General features: G+C 31.9%; 1 protein-coding gene across 1 annotated transcript; it reads right to left on the minus strand.

Annotated features, from left to right (window-relative positions):
* Positions 1-347: 347 nt before the first annotated feature.
* On the minus strand, positions 348-5,963 carry LOC125875912 (mitogen-activated protein kinase 19-like). Its single transcript, XM_049556977.1, has 10 exons — positions 5,464-5,963; positions 4,020-4,428; positions 3,769-3,896; positions 3,547-3,606; positions 2,681-2,830; positions 2,436-2,591; positions 2,113-2,324; positions 1,919-2,020; positions 1,447-1,589; positions 348-1,017 (listed from the first exon to the last, which is right to left on the minus strand). Exons 1-10 carry the CDS (start codon positions 5,485-5,487, stop codon positions 590-592), a joined length of 1,812 nt encoding a protein of 603 aa, XP_049412934.1. The 5' UTR covers positions 5,488-5,963; the 3' UTR covers positions 348-589.
* Between the last annotated feature and the right edge of the window lie 9,335 nt (positions 5,964-15,298).

Below are 15,298 nucleotides of genomic sequence, written 5' to 3' on the forward strand. Positions count from 1 at the left end.
AATCAATAAAAGCACAGGGATGGTACTCCAAATACACACAATGGCTTCTTCACCGTTGTTATTTCTTTTTCCATACTATTTGAACTGTGAGACCACCTCTCACTTCCAACGCAAAGGTGAAAAGTCTGTGTACACTATCTTTGTTGATCCGTCTTTAGCAAGCAAATACACTTTTAGTTCATTTATATTTATGTTATCAATCTCTTGCTCTCTTTTGTTGCTCATTGTTTCAAATGAGTTCCTTTTCTCTTTAGAATCTTTCTTCTATCACGCATGAAATATGAAGAGTTAAGGAAAGGAAGTCAGGAGAACAATTTTTTTCTTCATTAATATCAATGATGCATCGCCTATATATATACACACACATACAAGGGGGCATAAATACTAACTCAACAGGGTAACCTGAACCTAAATTATACCTATTTAGAGACCCTAACGACTAATAAATGGTTTTCATCTACCGGGTTAACAGATCCCTCTTCAGATCTCCCATGCTGATTGATCTGAGGGAAAATGCACATCTTGCACTGTCTCACTGCAAGGTGGATGTCCTCACTTGATTCAAAGAACCATCAAACAATAGTATCTACTAGGTTAGACCATACTGAACGGTGCCAACCTCTCTGTGAGCGGCAACAGCAACAGCTGCAGCACCGACTGCACCAAACTGTGTTTGTGCCTGTAGTAGTTTTGCATCCATGGCGATTTGACCTCCCAACTGTGCTACCCTTGCCTGTGTATGGTAATATGGGTTAGTGTTCATCTCAAAACTCATACTAGCGGACGACTTGGCAACCATGCACTGGCCATGTTGCGGTTTAACTTGAGAGCGGTCCTTCTCTGCTTCTGTCCCACACCTCTCTAGATGTGTAGAGTTACTTCTGAACAGATAATGTGGAGACATGCCATGAGGTTGGACAACAGAGTTCTGGGGATATACTCTTCCATCAGTGACTTCTTTGATGCTTCTGTCACCATCATATGATAAAACTGGTCCTAAAACTCTTCCAGGTTTGGCTGAAAATGATAGAAATGAATATTAAAGAAGAATCAAACAAACAGACATGCACAACCCACTATCACTAATATTTGACAAGGACATTAAAAGTGATTCCAACAAGCATACAACACTTCCTAACTTTCAGCATTCCGTATATACTCACTCATTAGGGCACCTTTAAATATGATCACTCCTCATCCTTATTTGCTCCCCCCCCCCCCCCCCCCCCCCCCCCCCCCCCCCCCCCCNCACACACACATGCACACTCTCTTCCACACGCAAGGGGACTTAAGAAGATTTCCTAAATAGCCTTCTCCTGAGCTGAGTACTGAGTTCCAGTTCGTCCAATGTATTACATGTGGTGAAATATTTGAGTTCACTTTGAAGATGTTGACAAAAAGGTACATAATCACTATGAGTGCCAGCACAAACAATGTCAACCTTACCTGTGGGTACTCGAGGTGGTGGTCGCAAAACCTTCGGGTCTGAGACTCTGACGCCAGCAGTTGCCTTTTCTGTTACTTGCCTATGATCAAACATAGGATTCTGCTGTGTTCTCGGGGGGATGGTACTGGAATTTACAGTAGATCTGCAACACATTTAAGAATATATGTAATGAAGCCCCAAATAAGCAGAGACTGAAAAAGGAAAGGAGAGAGCAAAAGGGAAAAGGGGGAAAGGGGCATGCTCTAAGGTAACAGTGTTTCCAATGTGATGAACAAGTTAATATTCCAAATCCAAACTTCCTCGGGAGTAAGCAAGTACAACTTCTTTTCAGTCAGGTTACTTATCCAGCAAATACAAGAACAAACAAAAACTCCTTTTTTGGGAAGATAAAGTGAAGAGAAGCATAAAAGATAAGGAACAGGACATATTCATTGACACAACCAACAAGACAAACAACTCATGGAATCATACCGCGGGAGAGAGACGTGCTTTCGACCAGGAGGTATTACTGGGCCACTTTTACCACTATTCTCCTCTAGATAAGCAAATTGCCTTCTGAAATTACCAATGGCACTGCAATTCAATGATTGTCGCACCGTCAGTCAGTAATGATATAGTGGTACAAGAAAATAGAGACTAGAAATAGTAGAGAAGTATATTACAACCTAGGATAGAGAAAATTTGCACCACTATTTCCAGCCATGTAGTCCTTCAGAAGTTGAGGATGATACTCTAGTATCTCCCTAAATATTAGTTCACGGATGTCATCCTTTGTGACCCTTCGTCGCTCAAACTCGAACTCCAGCTTCGAGATTGGTTGACTAGAAGGTTCCCTCTCAATCTTGGCCAGTCCCTTGAAGTACGGATCAGCCAAAGCCTAAAAGATAGGAGGAAAAACACAAAAAATGAAAATGAAATTAGAAACGGACAAGCACGTGGAGATGTCATTCACGTAATCTTAACATCAGAAATATATGAGGGAGTGTACCTCTTCAGCAGTTGGGCGATCTTTTGGATCAAATGCTAACAACCTCTGCAACAGTCTAAGTGCCAAAGGATCTGCTTTTCGAAATTTCTCAGTAAAAGGAACTGGGCTTTTTTTCTTCATATCTGTCAAATACTTCCTTGCCTTTTCATTACGAACCTGCACTCAAGAGGAGTAGTCTTCTATCAACATGCTGTCAGGCAATGCTAACATCAGCAAAAAAAAATAATTTAACTGACAGCTCTTACCCCAGATACAATATCAACTGATGGCGTCCCTAGAAGATCAGTAATCAAATCCAACTGGTGAACAACACTTTTGCCCGGAAATAATGGTTTCCCCGTCAAAACCTCTGCAAAAATGCACCCGATGCTCCAGATATCAATAGCAGGTGTATACTGCAGGGAATTCATACACGAATTAGAAGACAAATCAGCAAAAACCTCAGTAAGGCCTTACTGAGAAATTGACGCAAGACCTAACACAGTTACCTGAAGAATAGAAAAATCAACGTCCAGGAGAGTTCAATAGTCCTCCCTGAACAAGAATGATTTTAACCTACACATCACTATTTAATACACTCAGAACTGAACAAAAATCTTCTATTCTAACCAGAAAGCCCTTCCTTTTAACACTATGTATACAAGTACCTTTTCACCTTTCTAAAGCATGGGAAAAGGGAGGCTTTATATGATGCCAAAAAAAGCATCTTAACAACTGAATCCAGCAAAAATAGGCGTGAACATGTTCTGTGACTATGCATGGGCTAGCAATAAAGTGGCTAACTAATTGATGACTATAAATGTGTGACCCTACATTAGTTTGAGAGATAAATGGAGCATAAACACAATTGTGTCTAATACCAACTCATTTACAACACCCTTTGCAATGAGTTGGTTTTTTTCTTTTCCTTTTTTCTAGTACGGCTCCCCAAGGGAGGGTGTTGGGAAAATTGAGAAGTAGTTTCACATATCTTTTGACAAAAAAGTATTTTGATCTATTAGAAGAACCACTAACATGAAGTTCTAGAATGGAACTCATAGATAAGGTTCAAAACAAAAAGTATCTTTTACATGAAAGTTAAAATAAGCTGCACGCTATTCACATAAATTACCTTAGAGAAGAAAGACCCACATAGTTCTGGTGCACGGTACCACCTTGTAGCAACATAATCCTGCATGATGTATCAGAAGAAGACAAAAAATAAGAAAATTTCAGTCAAATCAAAGAGTAAAATGAATGAAAATGTCCATCTTATAAAGCTTTCTATGATTTAAACTAAATCCAAGTAAATCTTATAGAAGGCTTTTGGCATAGGGCTAACACGAAAGCTTACCGTCCAAAATGTTGTGGTTGGAGTATCACTGAATGCAACCCTTGCCAATCCAAAATCACATATTTTGAGTTTACAATTTGCATTTGCCAATATATTTTTTGGCTTAAGATCTCGATGGTACACATTAGCTGAAATGAACATATATATATATATATATGTCAGTCAAAACAGGGCTGAAAATAAACATCCTTAGGAGAAGTTGATGGTAGATGTCATAATACCAATAGTTACCGAATTCACAAGACTTTTACCTGTGTGCATGAACTTCAATGCACGCAGCATCTGATACAGGAAAAAACGGTGGTGCTCATGTGTCAAGTCATCGTTGGCCTTAATAACATGATGAAGATCAGACTCCATAAGCTCAAAAACAACATAAATATCTCTGAACTCTCGTCTTGAAGGTGGTAAGATGATTCGCTTAATTTCAACAATATCAGGATGCCTTAGAAGTCTAAGCAATTTGACTTCACGCAGAATTCGAATTGCATCAGAAATGTGCTCAAAAATATCAGGTATTTTCTTTATAGCCACTTTCTCTCCTGTATGAGTGTCAATTGCAGCACAAACTACTCCATAACTTCCCTTGCCTACAACTTCCAAAATTTTATACCTATTAGCATCACCGTACTCGGTGAAGAACTCCACTTCTTTGGAACTCTGTACAAACAGTAACAAAAACTCAGACATGTTTACAATAGTCTACTGACTAATAGACAAACTAAATATAAGATAAAATCTGCATGTTGCTTGATATTCTCAAAGTGTATGTTGATGCAGTATCACTTATATTCAGATCAGTAGACTTCTGTTGTAACATAAAGAGAATCAAGGATTAAGTTATGACTTGAATAGACAATACATTCCAATTTGAAAATCAGACTAGACAATCATGAAATACTATTTCAGAGTCAAATGAGGCCCGATCAAAGGACTACAACATCAGATTACATTTCAAACTAACACAGCAGTTAGCATGAAGTAGAAGTCCAGAATCTAGTAAAGGAAGAAAAGCAGAGGAAAACAAAGAACATTTCAAAACTATGAAGAAAAGTAAAAAGAATGCTGCCCTACAAAAAAGTCGAAACAATTTATCCCACAAGGGCATTTTCACAAGTATGTTAATTGGCAATATGCTTAAAGATTACTAAAATAACTTAGTCCTCCATATGCAAATCATCCATAACTTAGTCCTCCATATGCAAATCATCCATCTCTGTTTAATGAGTTACCTACCTACATTTCTAAATACTTTACATAGCAGCTAAAATTAGTCAACAACTTCATATGGTTAAGAGATTACTAAAATTTCTGATAATCAAACAACTTAGTCCTTCATATGCAAATTCTCCATCTCTGTTAAACAATATATTCTAAACAAACAACAGCCTAAATTAGTCAACAACTTCATATGGTTAGAAGATTACTAAAATTTCAGATAATCAAATAACTTAGTCCTCCATTAGCAGCTAAAATTAGTCAACAACTTCATGCTTCCTCAAACAAACAAACAGTTATATAATCCTCACAGCTGACTCAATCAATCAACTTTGGCTATAATGACTCGTCTTTTAAGGCAAATTAGGGTTCTTTACCAGATACCCTCAAATCTTAAAAGCTCGAAATAAGAAATCTCAATCAAGATCTCCTTTTTATTAAAGAATTTCAAAGAGGAAGATAAAGAAAGAAAGAAACCTTCTTGTGCTGATCTTGCTGCATCTTTTTGAAGACTTTAAACAATCTGGGCAACGAATAAATTCAAAAAAAAAGAGGATATCTTAGGATACCCTTTTCTTCTCTAGGTTCCCCTGATCTTAAACAGAAGATCAGATAAAAAATATCCAAAAATAAAACAAATCTCAACAACCCCAAATGGAATAAATCAGAGAATCAGCAGGAGTTTGCCCCCACCGACGCCAACTCCGTATTGAAACGTACTAACAAAGACCGAACCCCACTTGTGAAGAAACCAGTATGATTCTTATACACAAAAATAGTATCAGTTGAGCCTAAAATCCTACAAAAAATTAACAGAAAATGAACGAAGGGTCAAGAAAGAAGTAACCCTTTTTCGGGTTTTGAAAGATGGAGAAGAGAGAGAGAGCAACAAGGAGGCCAATTGAAGAGGAGGAAGAAAGGAGAGGAAAATTGGTGAGCTTTTCGGTCTTTTTAAAGGCAACAAAAGATTGTGGCTTTGCGTGTTTCTACGGTTGTGTTTTCCCCAAATATTTTCTAACTTTCTTTGTTTTATTCCATATTTAATTTGATCTCCGCTGACATTTACAACGCAGTTTACAAGAGAACATATTTGATATGTGTGAATCGTGTATGTCTACTTGTTTAATTTTATTATAGTTTAAATGTCTACTTATACATATTTAAAGTTGAAGATCACATAGATTTTGATGTGTCTAGATTCATTTGTCTCGGGATATATGAGATAAAAATTAGGTGTAATTTGTTCTAGATGTATACTGTGTCCAAGTGGATTCGCGTGTATCTAAAATACATAACAAATCCCACTTGTCTCCCTCCCACCTCGCTCTACACTCTCTTATGTATTTGGTACAGATACATATATCTAGTGTGATTCGTATGTATCTGAGATACTCTCCTCCCTCCCCATCTCGCTCGTCTCTCTTCCTATTTTAGTGTATCTGGTAACAAAAATATATGTATATAAGTGTATTAATACATGATTAAAAAAAACTCTTATTTGACGGTATAGATAAAACTAGTATATATGATACGTATGTATGTCTAATAAGATAATTTCTCATAAATTGAATTTAGTTGGACCCAATATAGGACAAAATAATTATACAAAAATCTTTCGTATGTTATTTTATTTACTTGAGAATTTTGTAGGTACACATTGGTAGGGGTGTGTATCGGTCGGTTCGGTTCAGTTATAAGTATTATCGGTTTTCGGTTTTTAAATATGCTAAACCGATAACCAAACCAATAAGATATTTGTTATCAGTTTTCGATTTATCGGTTTTAGGTCTTTAACGGTTTGGTTTTCGGTTTAACCAATAAAAAAATGCTTTCAAAAACAAATATATGACTTATCCAATAATTTGACGCGATACGCATACATCGAAATAATCATTCCAAACGGGACAACAAGGACCAACTTGTTGTATTTTGGTCATCACAACAAAGACTTGGTCAATTTTCGATCACCGTAATATATAAAACAATGTCCTCTTTATGCAATAAAGAGAATCAAATAAAACCAAATCATAGACAAAAGTCAAAACAGTAGCAAATGAGGCCATGCTTATGGTAACTAAATGAAGTTCTTACGTTATTTTTCTAAAAAACAAACACAATCTGAATTCTTGACGTTAATCAAATTGCAGATATTTGCAATCGTGCAAAAGCTAATATTAGTCAATTATAAACTAACTAAAGTAAATAAGTAATACTAAAAAGTAAAACCTAAAGGTTAAATAACTAAAAGTAGAGAGGAGAGTTAATTGTTAAGTAGTGCTAATTATTGCGTAGGGTTTTTATATTTTTAGTCTAATATACTACTATTTATATTAATATTTTTTGTTTAATATATTATATATATGTATAACTAAAAATTAAAATAGTAAATTATTATATTCTTAATGGGTTATCGGTTAACCCAATAACCCAATAGTAAAAACCAATAATGAACCGATAACCCAATAATTTTTTTTTGTAAAACCATTAAATAACCGTTAACCCAATAACCCAATAACAATAAACCAATAACACTTTTTTCGGTTCGGTTTATTGGTCGGTTCGGTTTTTGCACACTCCTACACATTGGCATATGGGAAGCGCAAGGGGCGTATGTAACTTTTCGACTAACAATTCATCTAAATTTATAATTTACTATATGAAGTATAAATACATTATAAAAAGAAAAGGAGCAACTTTCACATATAACAAACAAAAAAAACATATTTGTATGCTATAGCAAAGTTTGCATAATTGCGCTCTATAGCAAACATATATATGTATAATTTCGCTATACATATACAATTGAAAGTTATGTTTATTTCGCTATACATATATACAAAAAGAAGCAATTGTATAATTCGTTGACTCCTCTTCGGATTTGTATAATTTCGCTGGCAGACCATTTGTATAAATTGTTGTTAGCCTCTCGTTTGTATAAAACGTTGACAAAAATATTTGCATATCAAAAATCGCTCTCTCTTTCACTTTATACAAACATAAATTATACATTATACAAACATAAATTATACATTATATTTGTATAATCTGTGTTTGTATAAAGCGAAAAAGAGAAAAAGGCAAAAGAGAATTGGGCAGTGGAATACTTGTATTGTATAATTATAAGTGTATAAGACAAATATATATGTATTTGCATGTGTATATACAATTTTCTCTCACTTTATACAAACAGAAACACAATTTATACAATTCTGTTGTATAAAGCGAGAAAGGCGAGCACAGAGGGAGCGAGCGAGAAAGGGAGAGTGGCGAGTGAGAATTTAGAGGGAGAGAGGTGACTGACAAACGTTTGCTACGGGGCGCAATTAAATCAAACAATAGCTACTCTATTTATTTTAGATTATAAGTTTGTTATTCTGTACAATTATCCCTTATAAAAATACACTAAAATGTCAGTAAATATTTAAATCTAAAGGGATTATTTTAATATCACAATAAAGTCAATGTTAAAAATCTTGAAATTTGAATATCTTTAGTAATGGTTCTATTGTGTAATTTATTTTCATAACAAGTGACTTCTTAGTTAATCATATTTTTAGATTTGTTTTTGCTCATTAATATGGGATCATATTTAGCTCATCATTCGTATTGAACGTTACTTTATTGTATACTATCTATAAAGATTATGAAATTATATTTTATTTAAATTGAGAATTTATTGAAAATAATAATGTACCTCTACAAAACGACAAGATAAGATTTATTCTTTTGAAATTTTATTTATGAGATTACATTGAATATTACTAATGAAACTTTAAATTTAGTTAGGTATAAGATTTCCCCACTAATTATAAGGACAAAAGTTAGATTATGTTGCGATCCACTAAGATAATGATTTTGAATATTCTATAAAAATTATAGTAAAATCAAGTTCATTAATGCACTTACCAAATTAAGTACAAAATATTTATTTATTACCTTTTTCTTTTTTACTATTTGCATTATCCAACTCCATAATGTAAATCATTGTTGTGTTGTCACTATTATGGAAAGTTAATTCCTTCTTAATTAATATTTCTTTAACTTAATTGTTTTTGTCAAACCATGCAAGCGTTTTATTAATTAAGAGTGAAGAAACTGTCAATTGAATTGTAACCATTCAACAACCATTAATTAAAATTATATAATCATCAATTAGAATACCGACATCATTACTTTTCACCTAAATTATGTTTGAAAATTATCTCCTGTTCTTTTTATCGATGTTTAATACCTATATTAAAGATTGACTTAGCCGAATTCACATTGCGTAGGGCTTGCACACTCTCCTAAAAAAATTATATTCAAATTCAAACTCAAGACATCTGATTACGAAAGAAGCAACCATACAACACACAAAATTGATTAAAAAAAATTAGTTGCCCTATCACATAAATGTAGATAAGGTTATTCTCTTATCGTTCATTGACCACATTTGTATTATCACAATTATTATAAAAAAAATTCCATTGAAAAAATCAACTTAACATGAGAAAAAAAAAGGATAAGGGACTGTCGGTGATTGAAACAACTCTGGACATGTGTCATGGATAAAATTTTCTATTGAATAATTTATTAGTTTATCCTTCCAAATATTTTTAAATTTTAATTAAAAAATGAATATCACGTGGTTTATTACATTTAGGTTAGGTGGACCTATCAAAAACCCAATGGTGAGAGTTGTAGGGTTGGTGGGGTTGGTTTGATAGAACAATTTGATTAAGATATTACTCCTTATTTATTTAATTTGATACAAGAAAAATATTATTGTGGAAAAGATTATTTTACGACGAATATTTAGAGGCGAATTCAAAATTTCAAAATAACATGTGCACTATATTCATGTGACCCATTTTCTTATGCATAAATTTGCCACTATTTACATCCGATCAATCATATAATGCAAGAATTTTTTATACACAAATTTTGACATTAATTGTGATTATATATATATATTCTTACTTTAATCTTAAATCAACTAAGGTTAATTAAAATGATTGATTGAGTGTGAGCAACATTTTAAAACTTCCCTATATTCTTTAAAAATTAATATCTTATAGTATATTTTGCTTTTTGTGACACTTCTTTTTAAGTCAATTCAAATAAATAACATATTCTTATTATTTTTTATATATATATATATATTAATGAGATGATTTAGATACATAACATATTTCATAAAAAGAAATTCTTTCATTCTTAAACCCATCGTGCAATTAGATATTTTTATATAAATTGGGACGGACTAAAGTAGTATTAGTTATAAAAATGCCTATCAAATTTATCATATATATTCTTTAATACACGAAATTTTAGTAGCTTAGTTGGAGAGTTACCTAAATTTTCACCTTTGTTGTGAGGATTCGATTCTCCGCATTATGATCCCTTCCCAGTTCCCCCATCTCCCTTTCCCCCGGCCACCGCAATTTTAAAATAATACTATATATTTTTCAATACTTCAATATTTGGAACAATAAAAGTAAATTTTAGAAAAAGAAAGGCATTCTTAATAGTTGTATTGACTAATAATTTGAAATATATATATATATTAATATATGGGACCTCTTTTAGATGAAAGAGACCACCCAAAGTTGATGGTGAAATATGGGGTGGTGGGCGTGGGGGAATGACGTCGTTAAAGACAACCCATGCGTGTCTAGGAATTTTTTTCCCGATTAATTTAAACTCATATCAGAATTAATAAAAAAAAGTTTAATTGAATAATTATTTTTTTATATATATTTGGATTCGAATCTAAAATCATGAAGTTATACTATTCCTTCTTCCACAACCCTATTTCTATGTTTTATGTAATTTGTTGAAACTTAAAAAAAATAATACATTTTTATAAAGTATTAATCAAGATTCATATGCATCACATCTTAAAAAAATATAAAGTCACAAATGGTTTAGAATACATTACTACTCATTGACCTTAATACTTCATCGAATTCATTGGACGGTGCTTGACTAAGTGTATAATTTGAAGATTAAAAATAAAACGTTTGACATGTAAAATCAATATATTATATATCACATTCTTTCTTATAACCTATAGGAATACGACATTAAGGGAAGACGGAAAAATAAAAATTATTTTCTAAATTCTAAATATAAAAGAAATGATTAACGTTTTCTCTAAAACATAGTAAAAGGAAATTGGATAACTATATTTTGGTCTCTAAGTTGTTGATGAATTCTTGTTTTTAGTTTTTGTTATATTTGATTAAACATATTTAACATTATTTAGTTAACAGAAAATGTACATTTTGGTCCTTTTATAAAGAAAATATATCATATCTAGACTATTTTAACACCTATATTATCCTTGAATATGGAATAACCGCACAATTTAACATAATACATCGATATTAAATTGTTTAATAATTCATTAAATTTGTGAATATTCATTTAGTGATCAGAATTACATATATTAATTAATCGAAGGCCAAATGTACATAATCATAAATTAGAAGGACCAAAATATAAATTATCAATATCGAAGGACTAAATATACTAAGCCCCCCACCCCACCCCACCTCCACCCCAAAAGGAATGTGTTTCAAAATAACATGAAATATGTGGGGACAAATCTAGGGTGTGAGGTGCGGGTTATCGAGAATTCAATAGTTTTTGCATAGATTGTGTATTCATATTGAGAAATCTATCAAACACATAACAAATATTTAATAACAAGATAGTCTCTTGATCTAGTCATAGAAAAAAGAATTTGCTTTTAACTTTGTAATTGCAGTCTTTGATTAGGGTTTAATTTGATTCCTCTTGAGCACATAAAATAAAGTGTTTTTTTTTTTTTTAAATAATAATAATAATTGGTGAAAATCAATCCATTATAAATCTTGAATCTCTCTCTAAAAATACGAAGACATGCATAAACTAATTTGAACGCCATCAACTTTTAAATCCACTTATAAAAATATGAAAATAAACCAAAGCTAATTTAGACAACGTTAAATTTTAAATTTACCTCTAAACAATATGAGAATATGCACAAATTAATTCAAACATTACCGAGAAAAACACAAGGAACAAGAGCTAGTTATGTAGTCTTGTTCATAGACATTGGTAGTTACGACTTGCAATGGACTACACCAACCACAAAAAAATAGATATAAAATTAGAATATGCTTTTTATTTATTTTCTGTTTAGTCAATTGTGGTGTATCTTGTTTTTTTTATATATATATATATATATATATATATATTCCAAAATGGCATTGCCTTGGTCCTTGGATGCTTCCTATCACTATTACAACTTTTTATTTACTTTTTTGTTCTTTCTCTATGTGGTCCGTCCGTCCTTGTTTTTTTCCTAATGAATCATTATCATTTTGATACTAAGGTGCTGCTTTTTCTGAGGTATCATTATAATAAAAATAATAAATAATATACTTTATTTAATTAATTATAATATTATTTATGGACTCGATTATTATATAAGTCGCTAACAGATAAATCTCGAATGTTTTCTTTCACTCATTACTAAGTTATGGTTTTGAATTTGCGAATCAGCCTGTGCTTCTTGGATATTTTTGTATCCATAGACAACAACTTGACAAACCTTTCTCTTTTTATTGAAACATTGTTGATATTGGTGTTATTCCGTCCTTCAAAAGATGTGTGACCTTATCTTGCTAATTGACCTCTTTTTTGTGTGACTAGAAATGTTCAATGAATACTTTTCAATTGTGTCATCCCCCTTATTTTTTATACTTCCTAAGGTTTCAGTCGTTTTCTACTTGTTAATATATTTACTTTTATTTTTTTCAAGTATTTAACTCATTTTTCTTTTTTAATTTTACTTGAAACAATAATTAATCTGATGGTTGAGAATATCTTTACATATTTAATTTATTACAGGACTAACAACAATTTTATATACCATTCGAGTTATTGTTTTTAAATGTATATAATTTTTTTAATGAATAAAATAATTTTTTGAGATAATAACTATTAATCGAATAATTCTTTTAAAAAAAATAAACTCTCAATATCACTAAGCATATGCACTAACTTTTTATGATCAATAAATTCACTCTTTTTTTCCAACTGCAAATTGATTTTAACTCAATCATTGTTATGTAGTCAGGCTTTACATTATTTTTTCTAGTTTTATTTACCACAATATAAAACGTGACAAAAAGATGACCACTATTTTACTGTCAAAAAACAAAAACACCGCGTATTACCTTTTCCTTTTCTCTTTTGTCGTTTCACTTATTTAAATGACACAATTTTTTTCTTAATAAAATTGTGTTTAGTCAATTAACTATCTTACACGATAATAATAAGTAAATTTCACGAGTAAAATCTCAAAAAAAAAGATCATTAATTTTATTCTTATCTTTGTGGATAATAGATTCACATAAAATAGAATGGGGCTAGGGAATAAAGTTAAAACTGTAGTCAGCAGAAATACTTAAATAAAAATGTTTTTGCACAATATTTTTTTTTCTAAACAAAAAAGACCTGAGATGGAGAGATAAAAATATTATATTAAAAGATTAAAATAAAATAAATGGAGAGATTTTCAACGGAATTTTTCCGTTACGTATTTGATTCAAGTCCAAATAAGTGTTCATATAACTCCAACCAAAAGGTCCTCATCCTTTGCAAGAGTTGATATTTTGGACTATCTTTTCACCATCGTTAAGAACAAATAAATAATTCAATACACAAAGCATCTCACGTTAACAGAATCTAAAAAAATCACGTCCTACGAAGAAATGAAAAACAAACAAACACGTTATTCACATTTGTGCAAAAGTTGTATTATAAGCCAAATCATTTGCATTTGTCCTTTTGAAAACAGAATCAACCGTTAAATCCATCACTCTTTTTTCTGCATTATTGATTGGCTTAGGTAAGAATCTAAAAAAATTAGGTTAGGTATGGAATTTGGGTGTATTTATTAAGTTTTGGTAACCAAAAAGTGTGTGAATATAGATAGTTTGAATTAAAATAACTGCACCTAATGTTATAAAGGTGTATTCACCGTAAAAATTTATCCGCATCAGATATTTACTACAGATACGTGATATGTGTTTAACACAACTATTACTTGACCATAATCAAATACTCCTATATTTTCACTTCATGCAATCAAACTTGAAACTAAATGGCAACACAAAAAAGAAAGAACAAGAATACTAGCAAAACTAATATAAGTAAATCAGTCAGAAACAAGAGGCTTATATCATTCAAGTTTTTCAAAACTGGCAATCTTTCCAGTAACGATTAATCGTTAACGAAAATACTGTGCCTCTGCTTCATTAGTTCCTGTCCTGGCACACAGGACTAGCTATGCTAACCAACTTCCTGGAGTTATTTATCAGCTGAGATGACAGAAGCACAAGAAAAGAACAATTTATCGAAAACTATGCTACACCAGAAGTTCTTCAGAAAAAGCTAGAGTAAGTATTTCAGAGCTGTATCTTGAATCCCCAATCCAACAAGCGGAAAGCATCATCAGCAAATTATGCAGATTAGTGCTACTTCCTGAAGTTAACAAGTGCTCCACCGAAGTCCTGAATGCACAAGTGTGGTGGTTCAGAAGGAAAGTGGAAAAAGTTTACCAAAAGAAAAGAGCAAATAGATAGTATTTGCTCACCTCTTTATGAAAATCAAGAGTCCGGAACTTCAACTCATCAACCTGAGAACCTTCATGTCAAGAAATAAAGGAATTCTTTTCACCAACGCGAAGCAATACTGTTTCAATAACCAGAAATGGGAACTTGATTGAACCACATACAACAGAGGTATACATGAGGGAAGAGGGACGTTCAAATTTATCACTATCACAGTTTATAACTAATTCAGATTTGGTTTGTTGTTCATCTTTCATCTAAATTCTAATTTTCGGTTTCAACATGTTTGGGCAACTGATGTATATCCAAGATTGTGAAGACAACATTATTTTATTATTTATTCCTCCATTTCAATTTGTTTGTTTGGTTTTGATTTGAACGTACCAACATGTTCTTTAATCTTGTGGCCTTAAACAAGTTATGTGAAAAGTTAGAATCAAAGAGTTGCCGAAAAAAAGAAAGAGACATTTTTTTTAAATGGATTGAAAAGGAAAGTAAGACAAACAAATTAAAATAGAGGGAGTTGTCAACTGGAACTTCATCTAGATACCCTTGTGTCCTCTCTCGTTCATTTCTTCTTATGAGACTGTCTTTTTGAACAGTCGTTTTTTTTCCTCCTATGATTAGGGTAAAGCACCAACTTATATAATCTGAAGTTCCGAACATTTAGAAAAATACCTCTTATTTTTTTGTACAAGGAGATGATA

This window comes from Solanum stenotomum, chromosome 9 (genome assembly GCF_019186545.1).
Source record: "Solanum stenotomum isolate F172 chromosome 9, ASM1918654v1, whole genome shotgun sequence".
Lineage (NCBI taxonomy): Eukaryota > Viridiplantae > Streptophyta > Magnoliopsida > Solanales > Solanaceae > Solanum > Solanum stenotomum.